Source organism: Penaeus vannamei, chromosome 39 (assembly GCF_042767895.1).
Source record: "Penaeus vannamei isolate JL-2024 chromosome 39, ASM4276789v1, whole genome shotgun sequence".
In the NCBI taxonomy this organism is placed as follows: domain Eukaryota; kingdom Metazoa; phylum Arthropoda; class Malacostraca; order Decapoda; family Penaeidae; genus Penaeus; species Penaeus vannamei.
This window is the reverse complement of record NC_091587.1, coordinates 4,277,371-4,301,596: the sequence shown is the minus strand read 5'-3', so window position 1 is coordinate 4,301,596 and position 24,226 is coordinate 4,277,371. Positions and strand designations below refer to the sequence as shown.

Genomic DNA, 24,226 nt, shown 5'->3' with positions numbered 1-24,226 from the left:
TCTGGATTGGTAAAAATATTTTTGGTGATAGTTCGGTCCACTGTAGGGACTTGGTAGATTTTTTTTTTTTTTTTTTTTTTTTTTTTAAGAATGTGGAGGTGGAGGGGTGTGGGTGGGTGGAAGGGTGTGGGTGGGTGGAAGGGTGTGGGTGGGTGGAAGGGTGTGGGTGGGTGGAAGGGTGTGGGTGGGTGGAGGGGTGTGGGTGGGTGGAAGGGTGGGTGGGTGGAAGGGTGTGGGTGGGTGGAGGGGTGGGTGGGTGGAAGGGTGTGGGTGGGTGGAAGGGTGTGGGTGGGTGGAAGGGTGTGGGTGGGTGGAAGGGTGTGGGTGGGTGGAAGGGTGTGGGTGGGTGGAAGTGGGTGGGTGGGTGGAAGGGTGTGGGTGGGTGGAAGGGTGTGGGTGGGTGGAAGGGTGTGGGTGGGTGGAAGGGTGTGGGTGGGTGGAAGGGTGTGGGTGGGTGGAGGGGGTGTGGGTGGGTGGAGGGGTGTGGGTGGGTGGAGGGGTGTGGGTGGGTGGAGGGGTGTGGGTGGGTGGAGGGGTGTGGGTGGGTGGAGGGGTGTGGGTGGGTGGAGGGTGTGGGTGGGTGGAGGGGTGTGGGTGGGTGGAGGGGTGTGGGTGGGTGGAGGGGTGTGGGTGGGTGGAGGGTGTGGGTGGGTGGAGGGGTGTGGGTGGGTGGAGGGGTGTGGGTGGGTGGAGGGGTGTGGGTGGGTGGAGGGGTGTGGGTGGGTGGAGGGGTGTGGGTGGGTGGAGGGGTGTGGGTGGGTGGAGGGGTGTGGGTGGGTGGAGGGGGTGGGTGGTGGAGGGGTGTGGGTGGGTGGAGGGGTGGGTGGGGTGGGTGGGTGGAGGGGTGTGGGTGGGTGGAGGGGTGTGGGTGGGTGGAGGGGTGTGGGTGGGTGGAGGGGTGTGGGTGGGTGGGGGGGTGTGGGTGGGTGGAGGGGTGTGGGTGGGGGAGGGGGTAGAGGGTGGGGGAGGGATGAGATGAGATGAGAGGGGAAGAGGTTTTAACTTGTGTTTACTTGTCTCTCTATCTTTCTCTCTCTCGTTATTTCCCCTCGTCCTTCTCTCTCTCCTGTCCTCCTCCTCCCCCTCCTCTTCCTCCCCTTACTTTTTCTCCTCCTCTTCCCCCTGCCTCTTCCTCTTCCTTCTCCCCTCCTCCTCCTCTCCCCTCCTCTCCCCTCCCCCTCCCCCTCCCCCTCCTCCTTCTCTTCCCTCCTCTTCCTCTCTCCCCCTTCCCCCTCTCCCCCTCTACCTCCTCCTCCCTCCTCCTCCCTCCTCCTTTCCCTCTCCCCTCTCCACCTCCCCCCTCCCCCCTCCTCTCCCCCTCCCCCCTCCTCTCCCCCTCCCCCCCCCTCCTCCTCCTCCTCTCCCCCATCTCCCCCTCCTCTTCCTCTCTCCCTCCTCCTCTCTCTCCCTCCCTCCTCCTCTCTCCCTCCTCCTCCTCCTTTTCCTCTTCTGCTCCTCTTCCCCATCCTCCTCTTCCTCCTCCTCCCCCTTCCCTCTCCTCTTCCTCCCCCTTCCCTTTCCTCCTCCTCCTCCTCCACCTCCTTTCCCTCCCTCCTCCTTCCTCCTCCTCTTTCTTTCCCTCCTCCCCTCTTCCTCCTTCTCTTCCTCCCCCTCCTCCTCCCTCCCCTCCCCCTCCCCTCCTCCTCCTCCTCCTCCCCCTCCTCCTCCTCCCTCCTCCTCCTCCTCCTCCTCCTCCTCCTCCCTCCTCCTCCTCCTCCTCCTCCTCTTCCCTCTTTTTCTTCTTACTCCTCTTCCCCCTCTTTTTAATTCTTCTCCTCCCTCCTCTCTCCCCCTCATCCTTCTCCTCCCTGCACTCCTCCCCTCCTCTTCCTCCTCTTCCCTTTCCTTCTCCCCCCTCCTCTTCCCTCTCATCCTCCTTTTCCTCCTCCTCCTCCTCCTCCTTTTCCTCCTTCTCCTCCTCCTCCTCCTCCTCCTCCTCTTCCTCCTCTTCCCTCTCCTCCTCCTCTCTCTCTCCTCCTCCTCCTCTTCTCTCTCCTCCTCCTCCTCTTCTCTCTCCTCCTCCTCTTCTCTCTCCTCCTCCTCTTCTCCCTCATCCTCCTCTTCTCCCTCCCCTTCCTCCTCCTCTTCTCTCTTCCTCCTCCTCCTCCTTTCCTCTCCTCCTCCTCCTCCTCTTCTCTCTCCTCCTCTTCCCTCTCTTCCTCCACCTCTTCTTCCCCCTCCTCCTCCACCTCCTCTTCCCCCTCCTCCTTCATCCTCTTCCTCTCCCTACTCATCCTCCCCATCCTATTCCTCCTCCTCCTTCCTCTCCCTCTCCCTCTCCCTCTCCCTCCTCTTCCCTCTCTTCCTCCACCTCCTCTTCCCCCTCCTCCACCTCCTCCTCTTCCCCCTCCTCCACCTCCTCGTCTTCCCCCTCCTCCACCTCCTCCTCCTCCTCTTACCCCTCCCCCCCTTCCTCCTCTTCCCCCTCCTCCACCTCATCTTCCCCTCCTCCTCCACCTCCTCTTCCCCCTCCTCCTCCACCTCCTCTTCCCCCTCCTCCACCTCCTTCTTCCTCTTCCTCCCCCTCCTTTTCCTCCTCCTTTTCCTCATCTTCCTCCCCTTTCTCATCATCATCCCCCTCTTCCTCCTCCTCCATCTCTTTCCTCTTTCTCCTCCTCCTCCTCCTCCTCCTCCTCCTCCTCCATCCCTCTTTTCCTCCTTTGTCTTCTCCCACTCCCCTTTACCTCTACCTGTTCCTCTTCTCCCCCTCCCTCCTTTCTCTCTCTCCTTTCATCTCCCTTCCCCTTCACTCCCCTCCCTCTCCCCTCCTTTTATCTTCCTTCCCCTTCCCTCCCCCTTCCTTCATCTTGTGACAGTTTCAAGTCATGATTTTTGCGTTTGAGGGATGAACATAATGATCTACCTTTTATAAGTTCAACGATTATAGACAGTACTTTCATGGGACTAGTCTCTCGTCTCCAGTATTGCGTTATGAACATGATAGTGTTTTCAAAAATATATATATCTGATCTTCGTAATCCCCTAGAGATTTTACTCAAAGGTATTAGAGAGACGCTTGTAGATGCCATGTGTTACGGGGCTGTGTCGATGTGTCCACCTGATTTGAGTTTGTCATCTTGGCTGTCCCCTGGCATGGTCGGTGGATGTCGTTGTCCACTGTCTTTTGATTTAACATGTTAGGACTCTTGTGGTGGTTCATTTGGTGTGCATTTATAGGCATATGCTGTTTTGAATGAGAGTACATCTTTAAGCATTAGCATAGGTAGCCTCATCAACTACAGGTGGGGGTTGCCATGTGAAACAGGGAGGGTAGGGAGAAGATCAAGAGGAAAGAGGGAATGAGACAGAGAGATAGAGAGGAAGAGATGAAAGAAAAGACAATAGACAGTGATTCCAGGGTGGGGGTGACAAGTTCTTTGACAATTGACAGGATGGTGATGCCGTTTTGGTCGCGTTGCTTTCCACCAAGCATCATTGACTTCTCCCATGCATCTGTGTCTCTTATTAGAAAGAAGAACATATACCAAAGAGAAGCCAACACCCTCCTCCGGCAGTCCTCATTTCAGCCAGTGTCCAGAGTCACTGATGGAATTGTGTCCCCATTAAGGACGCCCCCACCCCCTTCACCTACCCCCAATCCCATCCCGCAGTAATGACAGCCATGATTGAGGTGCCCATTAACGGGACTGCTTTCCTTTCCTGTCTGGTGGAGACTCTCGTTTTCATCTTCTCTGTCCCCTCTGTTTATTTTGTTTTCTTCTTACTCCTAACTTTCTTTGTTGTTTGATATATATTCATTAAAAAAATAGAATGTTACTGAATTATAGTTACGTGTCGGCTGTTTCCTCCTTTCCTAGTTTTTTTATTATTTTGTTGTTGTTATCATTATAATTTGTATTTTTCAATTCTCATTTCATTATTGTTGTATGCTCAGGAAGTGTGAAGTTGTTATTTTTTAATGAGATTTTGGATTTTAGTTTATCTCCTCTCTTTATATATAGATATGATCCAACTTTTCCATGATATGTACTGAACTTAAATTATTGTTAGAGAAAATTACATAGATAAGAGACACTTTTTCTCTTTCTTTATATTTGCTTTGTGTGTGTTTGTGTGTGTGCATGTGTGCGAGTGTGAGAGAGAGCTTGTAATATTGAAAAAGGTCTAGTTTAGCATTCTTCAGTAAATCATTAGGAACTTTGAGTAAAAAAGGTAGATATGTATCTTTTGTTTCTGCCTACATTATTTCTGGAAATCCAAGTTCAGTATGCATCATGGAAAAGCCATAATTCTGTAGAGTTTGGGAGGGAAAAGATACCAAGGCATATGTCACTAAGTCAGCGATGCTTATTCTAGTTTTATAGCAATAGTAATATTGCTACCAGATGATCCAAAAAAGTGAATGTTATTGAAGTCAACTGTTATTAAGAGCAGGATTGTAAAGATTGTACACCTTTGCATTTTTGTCTCAAAACTGCCTGGACACCCCTTGGGGCATATCACAATGAACCAATCAAGCGCTACTCTTGCAGCCAAACAAGCCCCCCTGCAAGCAAACAGGTTTATTGCTTGGACTTTGAGGGGAATTCAATTTGTCCATCATGATGAGGACTTGTGAAAGGCAGAGGGGGGAGGGAACGGACAAGAGAGGGCGTGGGGTTAATTTTACCTCACAGTTGCCTTTTGTTGAAGTTTATGCATGTGAAGCAAGGTACAGGGCTTGTGCTGAGGTGGTTGCCTTGGTACATGAAGAGAGTACAGTGTATTGTGAGGGAGTGAAATAGTTTTGGGGAAGGGAAGGGTGGGGTCATAGGATGGCAATTTTAGTTGAAATAGAGAGGATGTTGGTGGGATTGTCATGCAGTGGAGTTTTTGGGAGAATTAATCAGAGTAAGTCAGTAATGCCTCTTGCATTAATAGTCACTGATACTCGTTTATACCTTTTCCTCTTTTTATTTTTTTTTGTCCCATGATTTACAAGGTAAGGATGAACAGATTGACCTAGAGCAGTGGTTCTGATGCTTTTTAGTCCTCTTAAGAAGCTGATGAAAGCTATGGATCCCCTTTCCTAGAATTATTTACATATGGCTGGTGTGTTCAAGTGGAGGGAAGTCTAGACCCCAGTTTTAGAACCCCTGATGTAGACAATTTTGCATTATTAATTGCAGTGTAGTTGGTGGCAGTTGAGGGGAAAATATGAGTAGTTCATCTATTTGTTGACATGAGAATATAATATTTCAGGACTTAATTTGTTTATATTATAATTATTTACAGTTGGGTATATATCCATCTATTTCTTTGCAGATTAGTATAGATTATTCTTGATGTTAGAATAGTGTAAAATTCTCTGGTCTTTAATCTACTCTCCTGAGCCGTGTCTCATGCCCTCACACATTTTCTTATCATTATTATCAAATGCTTTTTGTTTATATTTATTGATAATAAGCAAATAAGAAGCATTATTGGGCTGTATATCTGTCAGCCAAGCCATTACTCTTACTGTCACTAAATTTCTCACTTCTTTCACATAATTCTTCCCATTACACTCAGCCCCTGGATTCAAGGAACTTAGTTTGCAGAATTATTGGTAGCGACTCTACATTGGCTTGGCATTTTTCTCTAACCAAAACTAAAAGGAAAAAGAAGAAAAAAAGTTTTCCAATTTGCCTTCATTTATTTCCAATGCTCATCAGATGAGATTTGTATCAGTAGAAATATTCCAACCATCCATTAGGCTTTTATGTTAGGTGTGCATACTGAAGGTCCAGGGGAGTTATGAGTATTGCTGTTAACTGTATGTTTCAATTGGTCTAGAGCATCAAGACAATGTGAATGAGTAAGGGGGGATTGTGATAGATGTTTCGTTCAGAAGGGGGAGCTAATGAATACCAAAATGTATTATTATGGGGATCCATTGTAATGAGGTAGACTGCATGCCTTTTCGTTTTCTCTCCCATTCATGATATTGTGATACATTCTGACAACAGCACATGTCCGCAGATCTCTTCAAGTGTGGGAGCAGACAGGGAAACGGCACAGCGAGGTCCTCCGAGAACAGCAGGGGCAGAAAGGCGGGTCCAAACTCGGGGGTGCCCTGCGCTACCCTAGTACTGTCATCCTGTGGGTTACGTGCGATCAGGTAATCATACAGGGCTAAATCATTGCTGCTGTCTGTATTTCAGTTTTGAATGAAATTTTTAATCTGAGAGAGTTGCTGAAGATTTACCCTACTTGGGAATTTTAGATGACTATTGTGTGTAATATGAGAATTTTTTTCTTTCTTTTGTCATACCTCTTTATTGTCTTTTTGCATTTGTTGCTATTACACTTATGCATACATCAGTAAATCTTCAGGAAATGTTTTTAAACATCCGGAACTGATAAGTATTCAAGTTATTCATATCCTTTCAGTCTTCTTTACATCATTTTGTTGAAGTCTGTACTCATTCTCCTCCTCCCAACAGGATGTCCTGGACCAGCGACTAGACAGACGAGTAGATGACATGATAGATCGCGGCCTCCTGCAGGAGCTCAAGGACTTTCACGCTGACTACAACAGGCAGCGGTTGAAGGAGGGGCAGCTGGCTGATTACACCAAGGGCATTTTTCAGAGCATTGGCTTCAAGGAGTTCCACCAGTATCTTGTGCTGTCTGAAGAGGAGCAGCAGACTGAGGCTGGCAAGAAGTTGTATAAAGCAGGAGTTACGTCACTGAAGCAGGTGGGGTCTTTTGTCTCTCTCCCTCTCCTTACTCCTCTGCTTCTTATTATCATTATTTTTACTTTTCCTCTTCCTCTTCTCTGTCTCCTCTTTCTGTGTCTTCCCCTTCTCTTTGTCAGTCTCCTCCCCCTTCTCTTTGTCAGTCTCCTCCCCCTTCTCTTTGTCAGTCTCCTCCCTCTTCTCTTTGTCAGTCTCCTCCTCCTTCTCTTTCTCTGTCTCTCCCCCTTCTCTTTGTCAGTCTCCTCCTCCTCCTATTTCTGTCTCTCCCTTCTCCTTGTCAGTCTCCTCCTCCTCCTATTTCTGTCTCTCCCTTCTCCTTGTCAGTCTCCTCCTCCTTCTCTTTCTCTGTCTCCTTCTCTTTGTTAGTCTCCTCCTCCTCCTCCTCTTCTTGAACCTCCTCTCTCTCCTCCACCCTTAACACCTCCATCCCATTGTTTTAAATACAGAAAGATTGTTTTTGGTTATATGTTTTGGCACTGATGTTAGGAATTAATTAATCTCTTTTCTATAAGTGTTAATTTTCTCCCATTTTGTTTTCTCAGGTGACAAGACGGTATTCAAGAAGGCAACTGAAATGGATCAAGCACCGGTTTCTTCTCCCAGCTGACCGTCAGGTATGAAATAGTACAGTCCATACTCGAGTATTCTATGGACCACTTTTTTTTTTTTTTGTGATCCTAAATTGATATTTATAATTTTGCCCTGGTCAGGCTGGGTGGCATCTTTATTTCCATGATGCACCAAGCCCATATGTCGGTTAGCAAGTATCTATGCCACACATGGTCAAGCCAGGTCTCTTTGTGTAGGCTAAAGAGCTTTTTGCTTATTTGGCTGTGACTGCAATCATTGAGAAGGCACAGCCCAGCAAAGTGGCTCATGTTTCTTCGTAGTCACGTGTACTCGTGGGTCGTATGAGAGGTGCTTAAGAATATTAGTAATGATATGGAATTGTCAACTCAGGTATTACTTCTTGGCAGGAGGTAGAAACCTATAAACATACTAAGATTCCATTATTAGTCCTAAAGAGAATGTTATTATATGAATTGAGAAGAAAAAGTATGGATCATGTATTCATTCATGCACAGTGTGCTACTGAAACAGAAAATCACACTCATTCTCATGTCTGAAGTTGGTGTCTCTCTCCCTTGTCTTATGATGTAGGATTAATTGATCTTAATGTTGCTTTTTTTCCTAATTCATTGTGAAGAAAGTTTCCAGGTACTTTTATACTTGCTGCGATTGTTTGGATTTGTTATATCACATCTAGGTTCATACTAAATTACTTTAACCCAGTAATGACGGGTGTCCCACATATGAGACACCTGAAAAAATATACATTGCCGGGCGTCCTGCCACTGTGATGCGGTATCGGGGCTCGCGCTCTGATGCAGCAGCGGGCCGCAGCTGGCGAGTGCGCAAAGTCTGGGCTAGCCTTGCGTGCTGATCTTGTAGCCGCCCTGAATCTTTTATTTTTGGCTTCAAATTATGCTGGCGGTAATGGGTTAATATGCTGACAGTTTTATGCTTGTTGCGATTGTTTCATATTTAAGTTCGTATAAAATTACTTTAATATGCTGGCAATTTTATACTTGTTGCTATTGTTTCATATTTAAGTTTGTACCAAATTACTTTAATATGCTGGCAATTTTATACTTGTTGCTATTGTTTCATATTTAAGTTCGTACCAAATTACTTTAATATGCTGACAATTTTGCTAAATATGTAAGGCTAGTGTTCCATTAATTTAGCAGTCAGTGTGTGTTCTCTTTTTTAGGCCTATAGAGAAAGTGGAGGAGTGGTGTTGAACAGATTTTGGCATCACTTGAATCATATCGAGAACTTCACAAAATATATATAGATAGACTTACCACAGTAAACATTTTCCCCTAGTCAGTAAGGGTATTCACGTGATTGTTAACCCCTTGGATTTAATTGCTTCACAGCTGTAACATGCACCAAAATCAGGCATTAGGCTTATGTGTGTGCATTTTTTTTGTATTATTTTTTAAATATTCTGTTTTCTGTAACACTACCCGTGGTGCCACACAGCAGGGAGCAATAGGATGCAGAGCATAGAAATTACGTCCTCCCTGTAGCCGGTGCTCTTTCTGTTACGACTCATTGACATTATAGACCACGGTTTGATCGATATGAATAAAGCAATAGCCCTTTTCTAAATGCCAAAGGAGTCGAATCAACCTCCAAGAGGTTTGTGCACTCATGACGTCTTTTCTGTCACCCTGGCCTTTGCTTATGATGAGAAATTCACATCACCTGCTCCTCAAGCCAAATTTCTTCATGTCGTGATGGTCATGTAATCTAGATCGAAGGGGTTCAGAAATAGACTCTTCAGTCATTTACTGAATCTGGTGCACTTTTTTGCTCCCTTTTTAGAATTTTAGTGAGAAAGTAAAAAGTTTATATACTTATGCAAATTCATGGATTTTGAAAAGTTTGCTTTTAGAAAAATAAATTTAAGAATGTATATTAATTTATTATAACAGAAATTACACCTCAACTCATCATGAGAGCCAGAATGAAGCCATTATTTGAAAGACATCAAGAAAGTTTGAAAACTTTCAACTCCAGTAGACAAGTTGCATTTGGTTATACTAATTGGAAATTAGTCAGTTGTTTTTTAAAATAGGTCTTGATTTTAATTTCTTGTACCAATTGAATTCATATTTTGTAATCTGCATTACTTGAAGCCTGTGTGTGACTCAGAATCCCCTTAGACGGTCTCTTTTACTTTTCTTCAAGTAGATTCTGGCTTGAAGTATATGAAAAGCAACTCTTGCTCAACATTTAATCTTATTTTTGTTTGTGTTTCACTGTACTTTTGCTTTGTATCCCATATTAGTAGATAGAAACCATACCACCTACAAAATACATTTAGCAATTTGAATGGCCACACTTGATTTAGTCTCTCTTCCCTTCTTCAGACATCCATTCAAACCGTGTGCCTTACCAGACTCAGTGCCTGGGAAGCCCCTCTCTCTCCTTTCCTTTTACCAGTGCCTCATTTCCCTTGCCCAACACTGACATTTAGATCCCCTCATCACCACAGCAGTATCATTTTCCTTAAAACTACTGTGAAACTATTCCCAAAATAGCTTTGGGGAAAATGTCAGTGGTGTGTGATGTGGGAGTTTTATTTATAAAATCACAGAATATATACTCTTCAAGAGAGAGGTGTTATCTTTATTTATAAAGATTGTAGAGATTAACTGAGTTGAATAGAAAATGGAAATTCACCTCACTTTTTTTCTCCAGGTTCCACCTGTCTTCGCCCTAGATGGCTCTGACCCAAGCAAGTGGGACGAGCAAGTGCGGCTCCCGGCAGAGGGTGTTGTGCAAGCGCTAGCCGAGGGAAGACAGCCAGAACTCGAGACTGCCAATATGGTTAAAGATGAAGAGGAAGTCCATCGAGGTAAATGGAAGATGATCCAGTGTGGAAGATATTATCTTAACCCTTTGGTACCAGAATATCCACTGTGGGCTTGTTTTATTTTATCTTTAGTGCTTAGTCACCAAGCAAGTCAATTACAAGGCTGCCGTCAATATCACCACTGCCACTGCCACCACTACTACTATCACCACTACCACTACTTCTACTACTATTAATATTACTAATAAATTTATAATAGTAATAATGGTGAGGATTGTATTAACAATAATAATGCTTGTTAAGGATAATCATAATTATAGAGATGATAATGTTGATGAAAGTAATAGCAATGTTTTTTTCTTTTTTCCCACTGATGGTTAAGGGTAAATATGAGTTGACTCCTTGGTAACTTTGTGCTCATCCAGCCCTTTGCGTGAAAGAAAAGTTATAAAATATAGCTGTATTAGACAGTGCATTTTCCTGGCACCAGTGGATTAAATGAAGTTCAGTCTCAAATTGAGATTGGGAGTGGTGTAAGATCCAGTAGAAGTTGAATATGATAGAAGGTGAACTCATTTTTAGGGAGGAAGATATTCAGTTGAATTTAATGTAGACTGGTTAAACGTGTCAAAGAGTTGGACTTGTAAGCATTCCAATACTGCTGCGTTGGAGCATATGCCCCGATACAGCGTCACACTGGCAGGATGCCCGGCAATGTTTATTTTTTCGGGTATCTCATATGTGGGACACTTGTCGTAACTGGATTAAGATATGGGCTGTAAATAATTCAGTTATGTAGATTGATGCATTTATAAGAAAAAAAAAAAAAAGTCAGTCAGTCAGTTACATGGATTTCAAAGTACAGAATTCTTGATATTGAACTTTAACCCAAGTTCATTAGGGTTGAATTTGGTTGTGTTTACATCCTCAGTGCATTGTTGCCTTCCACAGCCATTCCAATGATTATTAAAAACATATGTTGTATCAAGATTTTGGAAGTCTCAAAAATTTTATCAATCCATTGATATCTGAAGTGGTCTCCTCTGCCCATTTATAAAGCATAGAGGGTTTGTGATGATTATTTTGGTTATTAATCCTTCATAGTGGGCAAAAAGTTGCCAAGGTGTAACTCACATTTGGGAATATTGATTGAATGTACTTTAATAACAGAATGGAGAAAAATGCTGAAGTTTTGGAGCATTCAAAATTTCAGAGCTGCCAAATGAAATTGAGTGATTTTTTAAATGTGGCTAAGTGTAAAAGGTTGATGTTAATGTAATCACTAAATGCTTGTGAATAATTGAAATAATAGACATGGTCCACCATATGTCATTAGGGATCATTGTATTGCAAATGGTAGTAATTAAAGAATAATGGAAAGGAACCACTATAAAGCCTAGAAAAAATGATTAAGAAACGAAGGAAAGATATCATCCATAAATATTTATTCATAATAACAACTGTATTCATAGGTCATTGTCCAGATCCTCCTCTTTTTCTTCATGCTGCGAAATGTTTGATGGCATAGTTAGTGAGACATGTTTGGGTGCACTGCTATGATGTATTTCTTTAGAAAAGGGGAATTTCAACCTCTTTGCTAGCTGCAGTGGTTACATAACAAAAGCCCTCCTATTGTGTCAACAAATGGAGAATATGTTGATGTACCTTACTCAAAACTAGCATATATAGTGGAAATTGAGATCTGTTAATAAGCTCCTCACAGGATCTGTCATATCCTACACCGTAAATATTTGTGAGGAATGTTCAAAGCAAGATTAGAATTAGTGTAAAATGTGAACTTCATTGCATGTAATGACTTAAGGGGTTGGTATGGGGGTTATGCGAAGTTGCATCTGAAAAGTTTTTTTTATGGTAGCAATAACCATTGCTATATTTTCAAGTATCTTCATAGCTGTTATGAAATTGGTTTAAATGTTTGGAACTAGTGTGAAAGGTTTTGTGATAGCTCTTTTTTGACCCTGGCTAATTCATTGCTTATGGTGCTTATGTAACATGTACATAAATACCAATGCATGATTGGATTCTTTTCTGGGTGGTATGTACCTTTGTCACACACAGTGAACCTGCTCTAAGTTGTGTGTGCAAAAGAGTTGCTCTCATTTGGCCAATACTTAGCCATTAAAGTCTCCCTTGATCCTTATTTCCTGAAAAATTGTGTTGGCTGTAGCCAAAATTGCTTCCTAAACGTAAATTCTTTTCCCCTCAAGAATGGGTGACCATACACACTCATTGACTGACACTGAGTTGAAGATAGATGGAAGATGTAATTTGTGACATTTTTCTGTTTATACATTTGGATATATTTTATTTTCAATAGTAAATAGGCCTATGAAATAACTTTCTTTGCCCATGTAATATAAAATAAAATATTTTGTGCTTATTTATCCAAAAATAAGTCTAAATTTTGCTGTCATGATAATATTGTTCAATTTATGCCTTAGTTACTTGGGAATGTGTGATGATAATAGATTTTTATTGATCTCGCCTAATATTTTACAAAGTAGTAAAATGACATAGTCAGCCTGACTGTATCTGTTTAGGAGATATGTATATATATTTTTCTATTACTGTAAAAAATGTATAATGTAGAATTTTTCCTCTATTTTTCTGCATACTCATTGCATGTGTTGTATTTCCTTCTGAAAAGATTGTATTACCAAGGCCTCTGTTTCTTTGCAGGTGACAAAACGCGATATGAATGTGATGTCTGCGAGCGTGTCGTGATTGGAAAGATCCAGTGGCGGGCTCATGTACGTGGCGCAAAACACAAGAAGATGCAGAAAAGACAAACACTCCTCCAGAAAAATGACAAGAAAGAAATGAATGTATGAAAAGATATTTTAAAACAATGCATTTGCTTGTGAAAAAATGGCTATTTTATATCTAGTCATTCTCATTGGTACAAAAACAACATAATTAGCAAATTCAAGCTATTATGTATTGGAAGAGAGATATACATTTATGTATAAAAAGTCTTAACCATTTTCCATGGTGTTTTATTACTTTAACCTGTACTAAACAACGCTGTGATATCAATTTGATATTTTCACTAAACCAATAGTAAGGTTCATTTTTTTATTGGCTGGGGGAAGAAGTCAGTTATTCATTTATTTATTTTCAGAATGACAGATCCTTGCCCAAATTAAGAATTATACACAAACACAATGTATTTTACTCAATGTTCAATGTTGAGGGATCCTGATATGCAACGGTCAGAATCAGCAAAAGGAGAAAAATGGTGATAAGATCAGTTTCAGGAGAAATGTCAGGAGGGAGAGAATCCAGGGAAGGGGGTTATTGTGAAGCAGGGAATGGGATGTGTTGGGGGAACACGAGTAGGAGGAGGATGAACGTCGGCAGTTACTTTTAAGTGTAGGAATGTGAGCAGAGATTTTGAAGGATGGCTGAAGCATAGGCATGTTATTTTAGGTTATGATTAGTTTTAAATGTCTTTGAGAGCTTCTGAAGTGGAGTTGGTTGGAGAGGCCTGAGAAATAAAGGTTTTCGTATGAGGGGGAGAAGAGGGGCAGATTAACGGAGGAGAGGATGCAGTAGGAGGAAGGTGGGATGGAATGTTTAGCTTGTCTTGTGTGAAGAGTTGTGTAAGGAGGAAGAGGGGTAGTAGAAATTGGAGTGTCTGGAAGAGTGGTGGAGATTGGGGTGTCTGGATTTAGAATGGTAAAAGATTTTGACTTGATGAGGAAGAGTTATTGGGGAAGATGTAAAAACATCTTGGGAGGAAGGGATAGGAGCAGAGTGAAGTGCAGCATCAGAGTAGAGTAAGAGAAAAACCTTGTCTGTGTGCTTCATGTTAGGCTTTACATAAAGTGAGGCCAAGTTTGAATCTGAGAACTGCCACCTCAGCCTCAAACTATAAAATTTGTTATGGATGCCACCACAGTTGCACAACTGGCATGTGTGTGATTGTGCTAAGTAATCTGATCGATCATGAACAGGTCAGGCACACAGTCGACATTGGGCTGTATAGCGGCAGTATTTGGCAGGGTGGTGTAGACACCAACAATCGGACAATGATGGGGGAGGTTGTTATAGTCAGATGCTGGGACTCTCTGCCAATATAAACATTAAAGTAATCTTGGCAGTATTTGTGTAGGACTTTTGGCAGCCTCTAGGGGAATGGTGTAGCATTGTACTGATCCTGTATCATTGTCCACGTGGTAGGTCTTCTCCACAAACTTATCAATTCTTGTCCTAGAGACAGGGCATATTGTCGGGGAGTTGGAGACAGTGCTGGTACAAGTATTTAGGGAGGGATGAGGCTGGACAAGAATTGGTTTACTAGTAAAGATTGATAATGCTTTAGCTTGGGATTCGAATGTCACTGTGACAGAAGGAAACTTTGCCTACTTGTTTTTGGAGGTATTGCTGCAAGAGGGGAGAACTGTCAGAATAAGGGCCTTTAGGGAGGATCATGAAAAATATATCCCATTTGGCTGGGCTAAATTGAGTGCTTAAAAGGTTTGTACAAGTGGGGGTAGTAGAAGAGCTGGGTAGTGTAGTGTTGAAAGAGCTAGTACTGTAGAGAGATGCACAATATGGCAGCACGATAAGGGAGGAGGGGGTGGTATATGAAGAAAGCTGTGGGGATGGAGGAGGTGAAGTATGGGATGGTGGGAGAGGAGAAATGTTTTTTGGAGGCTGAGTAATGACCTAGGTGGATGATCTGGACTGGACTGACATGACTAGTAGGCATTTATGAGGGGGTAGTAGTAGCAGCAATATTCAGTCGTGGTCAAAGAGCCTAGGGTCAGTTAAACAGGAGAATTTAACTCTGTAGGGCTACTTGATAAAGGGGCAAGCCTCAATGCTCCTAATAAGGGTGCAAAATCTTCATTACTGGCCATGGTAAGCATGGATTATGTTGGGGAGAGAAACAGTACACCCCTTAAGGTCCCCTTGAGGGGTAAGGGCTATTTTCATTATTCATTGTACATTTTCTGCTGTATGAACATTACGTTCATTAGTGACGTATACAAAATTTAGGCCCAATGTAGGGGATTAACCCTGCCATACTAACTAATTTTACCACAGTACTTTATCATACTGCTACATGACCTTTCGTTATCTGAGGCTTCGCCCTCAAGTCTTACCCTATTGCTATACTTTGAATACACTGCTAATGACCTTAGATGTTGACACATCAGAAAATTTTCAATATATAAATAATAAACAAAACATGGGAATACTGCATCCATGGTTCCCCAAGACTGTCCATTTCTGGCACAAAGTCAGCCTTTCATCCTTTCAACATGGCTCACTCCTTAGGAAGTGGATAGTATAAGGGGTTGGAGAAGAGAAAGAAATTGAAAAAGGAAGAAGAAAAGATTGCAAAATTAGTTGTCAAGGGTTGAGGCCCAAGGCAGGGGTGATCCCCAGCACTGAGTCCCAGTGCTAAACCCCCCACGACAATGGGCATTGGATTGGGGGGGATGACAAAGAGAAGATGGCAACTTTTCCCCCCCTCTTGGATGCATGGTTTTCATCTAATTTGTGTCACTCTTGGATTTGCTAGCCTTATTATTGGTTTGAGGAAGGCATTAATGCTGTAAACATTTGGGAAAATATTACACAAGAAAACTGAACACCAAACCAATGAAATGGAAATGATGACCAGCAAGACGGGAGCAAACAATGTTATCAGGAAACATGGAGTGGCCTAATCTTGCAACTCTCCTTGTACCATAAAGAAAAATAAGCTCATATAGAGTGAGTGCACATACTGTTGGGTGCTGCTTCAAAAGCGTCAGTTTATGCTAACTGCTGTGTAGTTCAGAAACAGGATGAAACACTAATTACCACCACCTTTCTCTTAGTTTGGTGGCCTGCTTGCTTCAGCCCAATTGTTTGGTGTTAATTTCTTTCTTAAACATGTAAGGAGATATCTAACGCAAAAAAAGCAACACGGGAAGCTCGAAAACATTGTACCATGGAGGAAAAAACTTGTTCTTCTGTTGTCATGCTCAAATCAAAAGGAATTAATGGATTTTCGAATTGCAAACCCTGTTGTTATTGTGGGGGGGCTTTGGATACGAGAACATGAGAACCCAATGCTGGGGATCTCCCCTACCTTGGGCCTCAGCCCTTGAATCAACAAATTTTGCATGATCTTTTCCCCCTCATGCTCTTTCTTTCTGTCCCTTCTCCAACCCCTTCCACTGTCCACTTCCTAAAGTGTGAGAGCTGTGCTGAAAGGACGAAAGGCTGACTTTGTGCCAGTCCTGAATGGCCTGAGGGAGCCATGGGCACAGTATTCCCGTTTTAGCTGTCTAGCCCTTACCCTTCAAAGGGACCGAGGGGCAGACTGTTTCTTACCCCGACGTAGTCTAGGCTTCCCATGGCCAATAATGGAGACATTATACCCTTGTTAGGGGCAATGAGGCTTGACCCCTTCATCAGACAGCCTCACCAATTCAAACTCTCCTTGGTCCCTGACCCCAGGCTCTCCTTTGACCACGACTCTGAACACTGCAACTACTACTCACTCCTCAGTGCCTACTAGTACATTACTCACCCAAGTCAAAAGTCAATCTCCACGAAACATTCCTACTCTCCCAACTTCCTCAACTTTATCACCTCTACCCCCCCACTACTTTCTTCATCAATCCCCCCCATCCTCCCTTACTACTACTTTACAACCTTATTCTCCACCTCTCCGTAATACTACGTCCCTCAACAATACTCCCTTTTCCACACGTCCTTGTCCTTCTACCACCTCCATCTCTACAAATATCTTAAATACTCTATTTAGCACAGTCAAATGTGACCAATTTTTTGTGATCCCTCCCACAGCTCCTTACTCTGACAACACTTCTCTTTCAACAATGTCTCCAAAAGCAAGTAAGCAAAGTCTCTTTCTGTAACTGACTCGATTGTTCCCGTCTTGTTACATCTGGAACCCAAGCTATGGCATTATCAACTCCAACTGATTTCTTTGGCAACCTCATCCAACCCTCAGTACTTGTACCAGAACTGCCCTATCTTTAACAAATATTGGTGAGATTGTGGAGAAGACTTACTCGCCTGCCTCACGGACTATGATGTACTATCAGTGTAGTGCTACTCCATTCCACCTAGAGGTCATTGTAAGAACCCCACCAACATTGCCAAAATAACTTTCCGAAGCCATGACCTTCCCTTTAATGTTTACATTGGTGGAGAATCCCTCTCTGTCCAACCATATCAACCTCCTCCCCATCAATGTCAAAACGGTTGGCATTTGGGACCTCCTGCCTCTATCTGCCCAACCTGGTCATAACCGATCAAACTGCTCTGCACAGTCACCCACATGTGCAAACTGTGGTGGCCCCCATAATGTATTTTATAGGGGCTGTACCACCTACAAACTTAAGTCTGAGGTGGTAACTCACAGATACAGACTTGGTCTCACTCTACGTGAAGCCAGACTGGAAGCACAATGAAGGTTTTTTCTCATACTCCATACTACAGTAATGTCACTCGCTCTGCCCCTCCCCCTGCCTCCCAAGATGTTCCTACACACTCCCCTATACCTATCCCTTCTACATCTTACTTCCCCAGTCAAATCATTTTTGCCACTCTAGATCCAGACACTCCACTCTCTACTGTAGCCCTAACACTTTCCCCTCTGCCTGCCCGCACTATCCGCAGCAGACAGGCTTAACATCCCACCCCTTCTACCACACACCCCTTCCTCCTACTCCCTCCCAACACAGCCCATCACCCACAGCTCTAACTACACCCACATTAACCCTCTCTCCATCCCCTCTATCCCTTCCACTCTCACTTTGATGCACATGTGAATCCATCATGTCACAACTATGCCCTTTCCCAGATCCTCCACCTCTTGCTAACCCTCTTGATACTACACCACCACCCTCCTCAAATTCCTTAACTCACCCCCTAACTCCTTCCCCTTCAAAATCTCCACTATTATCACTCGTAGATCAACTAAGTAATAGCTCCCCTTCATTGGAATATTCGTGGTTTCTGTTCTCACAGACCTGACTTTCATCATATCCTTTCTTTTTCAAACTCCTGTCTGATGTCACGTTCTGATCTGCTCCTATGTCCCCTATGCAATGTCCCTCTTTCAGTTCCACACATTCTGTTGTCCTGTTCATGCTTTGCTACAGCCCTCACCTCTGCTTTCCCCCCATCTATCCTCAATTCATCGAACTCCCAACCTATCAGACATCTGTACAGAATCCCACACTTTCTGCTTTGACAACCTGTTCTCCTTCCTCAGACGCATACATATCCTTCAATCGATCTAATCCCCTTACCTAAACCCACCATAACTCATTCACTCATCAACTCCTTTACCCATCTTTAACCCTTTCAATATTACTCTAGATAGTTAATGCATAGCAACTACTACCTCAATCACCACCCTTTAATGTACCTTCTTAGTGTTATATGACCTTAGATGTCTAGCACATTTATTTTGCTTTTAACCATTAACCACTGACTTTCAAAGTTCTGTAAATTTTGGTTTATTTCCATTGTTACAGGGGTGGGCATCTATTTAATAAACATTCAGCACATGATTTTCCTGATGATTTTTTTTTTGACAAGAACTGTCCACTTTACCAAGCCATAAAGGCATATCTTTGTGTTTTTAACCTGTTGATGCAGGAAGGATGTGTATACATGTTTTGTCTTCTGATTTAGTGCTGTATTTTCATAAAAAGTTTTTATCTTTAATACTATTAGTGTTAATTACCTGTTTACATTGGGTGCTTTGTGAGTTACATGTCGACCAATATGGGCGTATTAGGCATAATTGACAAGAGAGTCTCCCAGGTGTCTGTCTTGTAGGTTTAGCCCACATGAACACTTGCTCAGTCTGTTTTTGTTGAGCAGAGTCCATATTATCTTCCCAGATATTCTACAACTTGGTGCATTAAAGATGCTTAATGGTTACAGAGCAAAATGAATGTGCTAGATATCAAATGTCAAATAGCACTATAGAAAGGTGTAGTACTGAAAAGGGTAAAGCGAGGGGGGGGAAGGGGGAAGTTAGTTGGTGATTAAATGTACTACACATCAGAAGTTGTACAGTTTAGGATAGTATGGTATTGAAAGGGGTAGAGGGGTGAGGGTAGAGAGGATGGGTAAATGGGTTAAGGTAGGGGTTAACAAAAAAGTCATCAGATCAAAGTTGTCAAGAGAAAGGTAATTAAGTCAAAAAGCAGTTTCAGAAGAAATGTCAGGAGGGAGAATATCCAGGGAAGGGTAAAGCCGCAACAAAAGGGAGTCACATGGATACTTAGGAGGAAGTGGAAGGGATATGGCAGGAAAGGGGGGGTGAGGTGTGCAGGGATGGAGTGGGAGGAAGGACTGTAGGGGAAACATGAGTCAGAGGAGGAGGAATGTAGACAGTCACTTTGGGTGTAGAGGGAATGGAAGCAGAGAGACTGGATGATGAACAGGAGGGGCATGAATAAATAAGTTTTTAATGTAATTGTGAGTTCCTGAAACTGAGTTGGTTGGGGAGGTCTGAGAAACAAAGATTTTCTGATGAAGGGGAGAAGGGACAGACGTTTGAGAGGCAGAGGAAGAGCAAAGGACAGGACTGGAGTAAGGAGAAAAATCTTGTTGGTGTGTTTCCTGCTTAACCTTATGTAAAGTAAGGCCAAGTTTGAATATGAAGACTGCTACCTCAGACTAGAAATTGTAGGTAGGACAGCCCTTATTATGGGAGCCACCACATGTGCATGACTGTGCAGGCAAATTTGAATGGTCATGGCCAGGTTGGGCACATACAGGCAATGGGATGGTGCAGCAACAATGCTTAGAAGGGTGGCCAAAAGGCCTACTTTTCTGACATTAATGGAAAGAAAAAGGGCTTAAGCGACGGAAGTGGACCTAGGTAGGTCCCTTGGAATGGACTGAGCTGACAGCTGGTATTAAGGAGGAGGAAGTAGTAGCAATGTTCAGTCATTACCAAAGAGCATGGGGTCTGGGCACCAGAAACATTGTGTTGGGCTAGTTGATGAAGGGGGCAAGCATAAATTTGTTATTGGCCTGGAGTGTGTGAGGAAGACATAGTTCACCTTTCAGGGCTTCCATGTGGGGTAAGGGCTGGATAACTAAATGGGAGTACTGTGCCCATGGCTCCCTGAAGCAGTTCAAAGCCAGCTTTTTATCCTTTCACATCTTAGGAACTGAACAGGATAAGGGGTTGGAACAGGGGAGAAGAAAAGACCAGGCATAATTGGGTGTGCTGAGGGCTGAGGCCTAAGGCAGGGGAGATCCCGAACATTGGGCCTTGGTTTCGGTCTCCTAAAAGAATCCCCCCGCATAAGTAGGTTTAAAACCTTTTTAGCTTCATCAACTAGAACAGTTGTTTCTGCTGTAGCCAAGAGAGTAGAAAACTTCTAATTTTCCCCTCATGTGGCTGACTATGTATGCTGCCCTAACAGCGCTTAAAACGAAGTAAAATGAAACTCTTTCAAAATACCTTTAAATCAAACCATTGTCCCAGCTATGCACATGCTGGAAAAAATATTTCTCAATTTAAAGGATTCCATAAAATGGGTGAAATGCAAACATCCTGCAAAAAAATTGAAAGATGCTTTTAAAAAAGGGGAGAAAATGATAACTTTCAGTACAATGGAACACTGTTAATAATGGCAAAACACTTATGGAACACTTAATAATGGCAAAACACTAATGGAACACTGTTAATAATGGCAAAACACTAAAACACTAATAAGTTGATCAAATAACAGAAAAAAATTATAAACATGAGCAAGATAATTTCTGGATTAGAGCGAGCTTCTCCCAGAACTGCTGTAAAGAATTATTACTATAAGTATAAATCTCTCAATGAAAAAGTAATAGACATACTTCACTATAAAGTAAAAGTTCCTAACAAATTCTAAGAAATACCAAAATAATACAATTAAAAACACTACAATTTCCTAAATCTAAGGTCCAAATAAAAGAGACTAAGAAAATAAACTGATTCAATATTTGATAATGTAAGTATAATACCATTGTAAAAAATAAATCTAAAAATGAAAACAGAATAATTTAAAACAAAGAACAGGTACATAAAATAAAAACAAGATATATATAAAAAAGCACACCATAATAAAAAGACACCAAAGACAAATACCACATTCATCTAATGAAATACGCAAGGAACTGACTACATTATTTAAAAGCAAGTGAACAGAAAAAAGAAAAAAACATACCACTCAAGTAAGTACACAGGACAATACCGCATACCTTGACAAAATGAATACAGCTAATCCTCACCCAGTTATTCAGCCAAGTTAATGGATAGCAACTACAGAATTACTCCAAAAAAGATCAAATTTAAAAGTGCCATTACTCGAGAAAGAAAGAAAAATACCCTGGCAACCTAGTCACCTCCACTTACATGTTCATCACTTCTTACTGCTTGTGTGTAAGCTGCCAGATTTGATTCTTCTATATTTAACACTAATAATAAAAGTGATGCCAGAGTGTCTCAACTCTAGTAGTGAAAGAAATACAGCTGACAGAAGTAGCTGTATCTATTTCACAACTATAGTCGAGACGTGTCGCTCACACACTGGCAATAGAAGATCAGTAAATTTGGATTAGAAAGTGACTAAACACATACACATACATACGTTCATAAAGGCAAGTGCTTACAGTTTAAGCCTATTATTAAGATGTAGTTAAATTCTTTAATACCTAAATTTCTAGATTATCTAATTATGACAAGGGCCATTATGAGGAACACTAGTGCAGAAACAAACCTATACTGTTACAAGATACAATCCTATTTCAAGTGTAGAAAATTATAACAAACATTGCCTTCTATAAGCCTTTAGTGACCTAAGCACAAGTCCTCTATGCCTACTAAAAGTCTGGCAGAGCTCTTTTCAGATCAAGTTACTGAAAAAAATATATATCTATCCATCTATCTATATCTCTATCTACCTATCTCTCTCTCTCTCTCTATCTATACACACACAATAATAACACAAATTTAGTACCGAAGGCATGAACTTCAGGTGTTTTCCTTTAATAATTTATCTAAATTATTTATGGAATTGTATATTCTCCAACAGCAACATGTACTCTTTACATGAAGTTCTTGTTTTCCTTAAAAGAAAAAAAAAAAAGCCATCAGGTACACATTAGCCAATATACAATAAAAAAGATTATACTCTTTATGTTGTTTACTTTTATTTCTACTACAATGAAAAACATGTGACATTCTCTTTCAGTGATTGGGAATATGATTAACCAGTTGACAATGCACAGCAGCATTTAACTGTGGCATCTACAGAGTCTGAAAAAAAGTGATCGCACTTGATATCTCTACTGTTGCATATCTATGAAATAAGGCAAATATGTGATTCCATATTTCATTTTGTCCAATCTTCAGCAATAATTGCAGTTGATCTGATTATCTATAGAATCTACCAATCGTTTTTTGTAGGGCATACTAATATGTGCTAAAAATCAGCATTGATCCAATTAACCACATGCTGCCAAGGATGGCACGTCTGTACGTGCCATGCCTACTGTGTGTATGATTTAGTATTTGCTTTTACACATGGATGGCTCTGCAAGTACCAAGTCACCAATGAACCAAATACAATAATTACCTGTTTTCTGGTATTTGATATTGCTGTTAGTAATGTCAATAACACTGAAGTCATTATGATGTTTATAATGAAAATAACAATATCAAAATTGATAGCACAAGTAAAAAAGTCATTTTTCCTCTGCAAACTCAAGCAAAGGTGAAATCAGGTGAGGTCACAAGGTCTACTGATTGACTCCTTTCGAGCTAAGCACTGGCAAAGCAATCTACGTGCAGTGACATTACCAAAATATGAGAATGGACACATTTTGCCATCAGCATTGGATTAAGCAAATGCATATAATAAGTACATTTTTAAAAACTAAATGTACCTGCCTTTGCCAATTCAATTAAATACAGCATGCACTTATTTACTATGTATATCATCCAGCAAAAGGATAAGAGTAGCAATACAATTATAAATCTAAGTTATATCATTTAATCACTAAATGACAGCAAAAGTTCAGAGCTTAATGTGAACAGGATTAAAAAAAATAAATGAACAGCTAATTTCAAATGAAGTTGCTCTTATCTGGATATTTAAAATATGGATACTCTGACATTTTCCTTTTAAATTTTTGCTGTGTTTAGTTTAGTGTACATATAAGCCTGAGAATGAAAATTGCTGTACTTATTTTTTAAAGGTAAGGTTATACATTCTTTCAGTTAGTGATTTTTCTCTAATAGCTATTTTTATATTTTTATATAGGATTAAAGGCATATATTTTGTTTCAACTGTGCATTCCCTAAATCAAATGACTTTCAAATTGCCAACATTGTCAAATCAAATATAAATCTATCTTGTGTACTTGATGTAACAGCAGCACAAAATTATTCATTAAAAATACAGTCTAACAGTATATTTGGTGCTTTTCATCTTTGACAGAATATTATTTTGAAAAAAAAAAAACATAGTTTTTAAGAAACATGAAATAAATCATATTAAAAAACACCAGAAGCTTTTACAACTGACATTATAGTCTACTTTACAAGAATACATTTTTCTTTGTAATAAGATTACAAGATTCTTTCTTCTTTTCTTTGCTTGAATCTCTTCCTTTTTATATCTGACAACTATCACACAAGTGTTGAGTACTTGTGGCAAAACATGTGCTTAATGATAAATGAATAAAACACAAGTGACCTGCACCAAAAAATAAGAAAAATTTCCAATCCATAAATTTCTGTTTGATCCGTTTGAGGATCCATTGCTCAAGAAACTAGGTCTATTAACAGAAAAACAAAGATCTGTATGATTAACCCCTTCGATCCAGATGACGTGACCTTCATGTCATGAAAAAATTTGACTTAAGGGGTGGGTGATGTGAACATGCCATCAGGAAAAAATTGGCATGAACGTGCTGTCATGAGACTTTTAGCTGAAGGCCTGTGTGATGGGAATGAATTGTAAAGCTGTTGGAGGGTTCACTTATTTATCTATTGAAAATATTCTGCCACGTCAACATCTAAGGTCATTAGAGGCATATACAAAATATAGCAATAAGGTGAGGCTTGGGGGACGAAACCCCCAGATAACGAGAGGTCATA

General features: G+C 41.6%; 1 protein-coding gene across 2 annotated transcripts in view; it reads left to right on the top strand.

The window, feature by feature from the left end:
- Positions 1 to 13,073, top strand: part of LOC113829946 (tRNA dimethylallyltransferase) — a 223,815-nt gene extending 210,742 nt beyond the window's left edge. For both annotated transcript variants that reach the window (XM_070116365.1, XM_070116366.1), the window contains exons 3-7: positions 5,962 to 6,100; positions 6,426 to 6,680; positions 7,223 to 7,294; positions 9,954 to 10,110; positions 12,769 to 13,073. In XM_070116365.1, the coding sequence (XP_069972466.1) occupies positions 5,962 to 6,100; positions 6,426 to 6,680; positions 7,223 to 7,294; positions 9,954 to 10,110; positions 12,769 to 12,920 (775 nt within the window). In that variant the 3' untranslated portion in view covers positions 12,921 to 13,073. The remainder of the gene's footprint in view (positions 1 to 5,961; positions 6,101 to 6,425; positions 6,681 to 7,222; positions 7,295 to 9,953; positions 10,111 to 12,768) is intronic.
- The last annotated feature ends 11,153 nt before the right edge of the window (positions 13,074 to 24,226 follow it).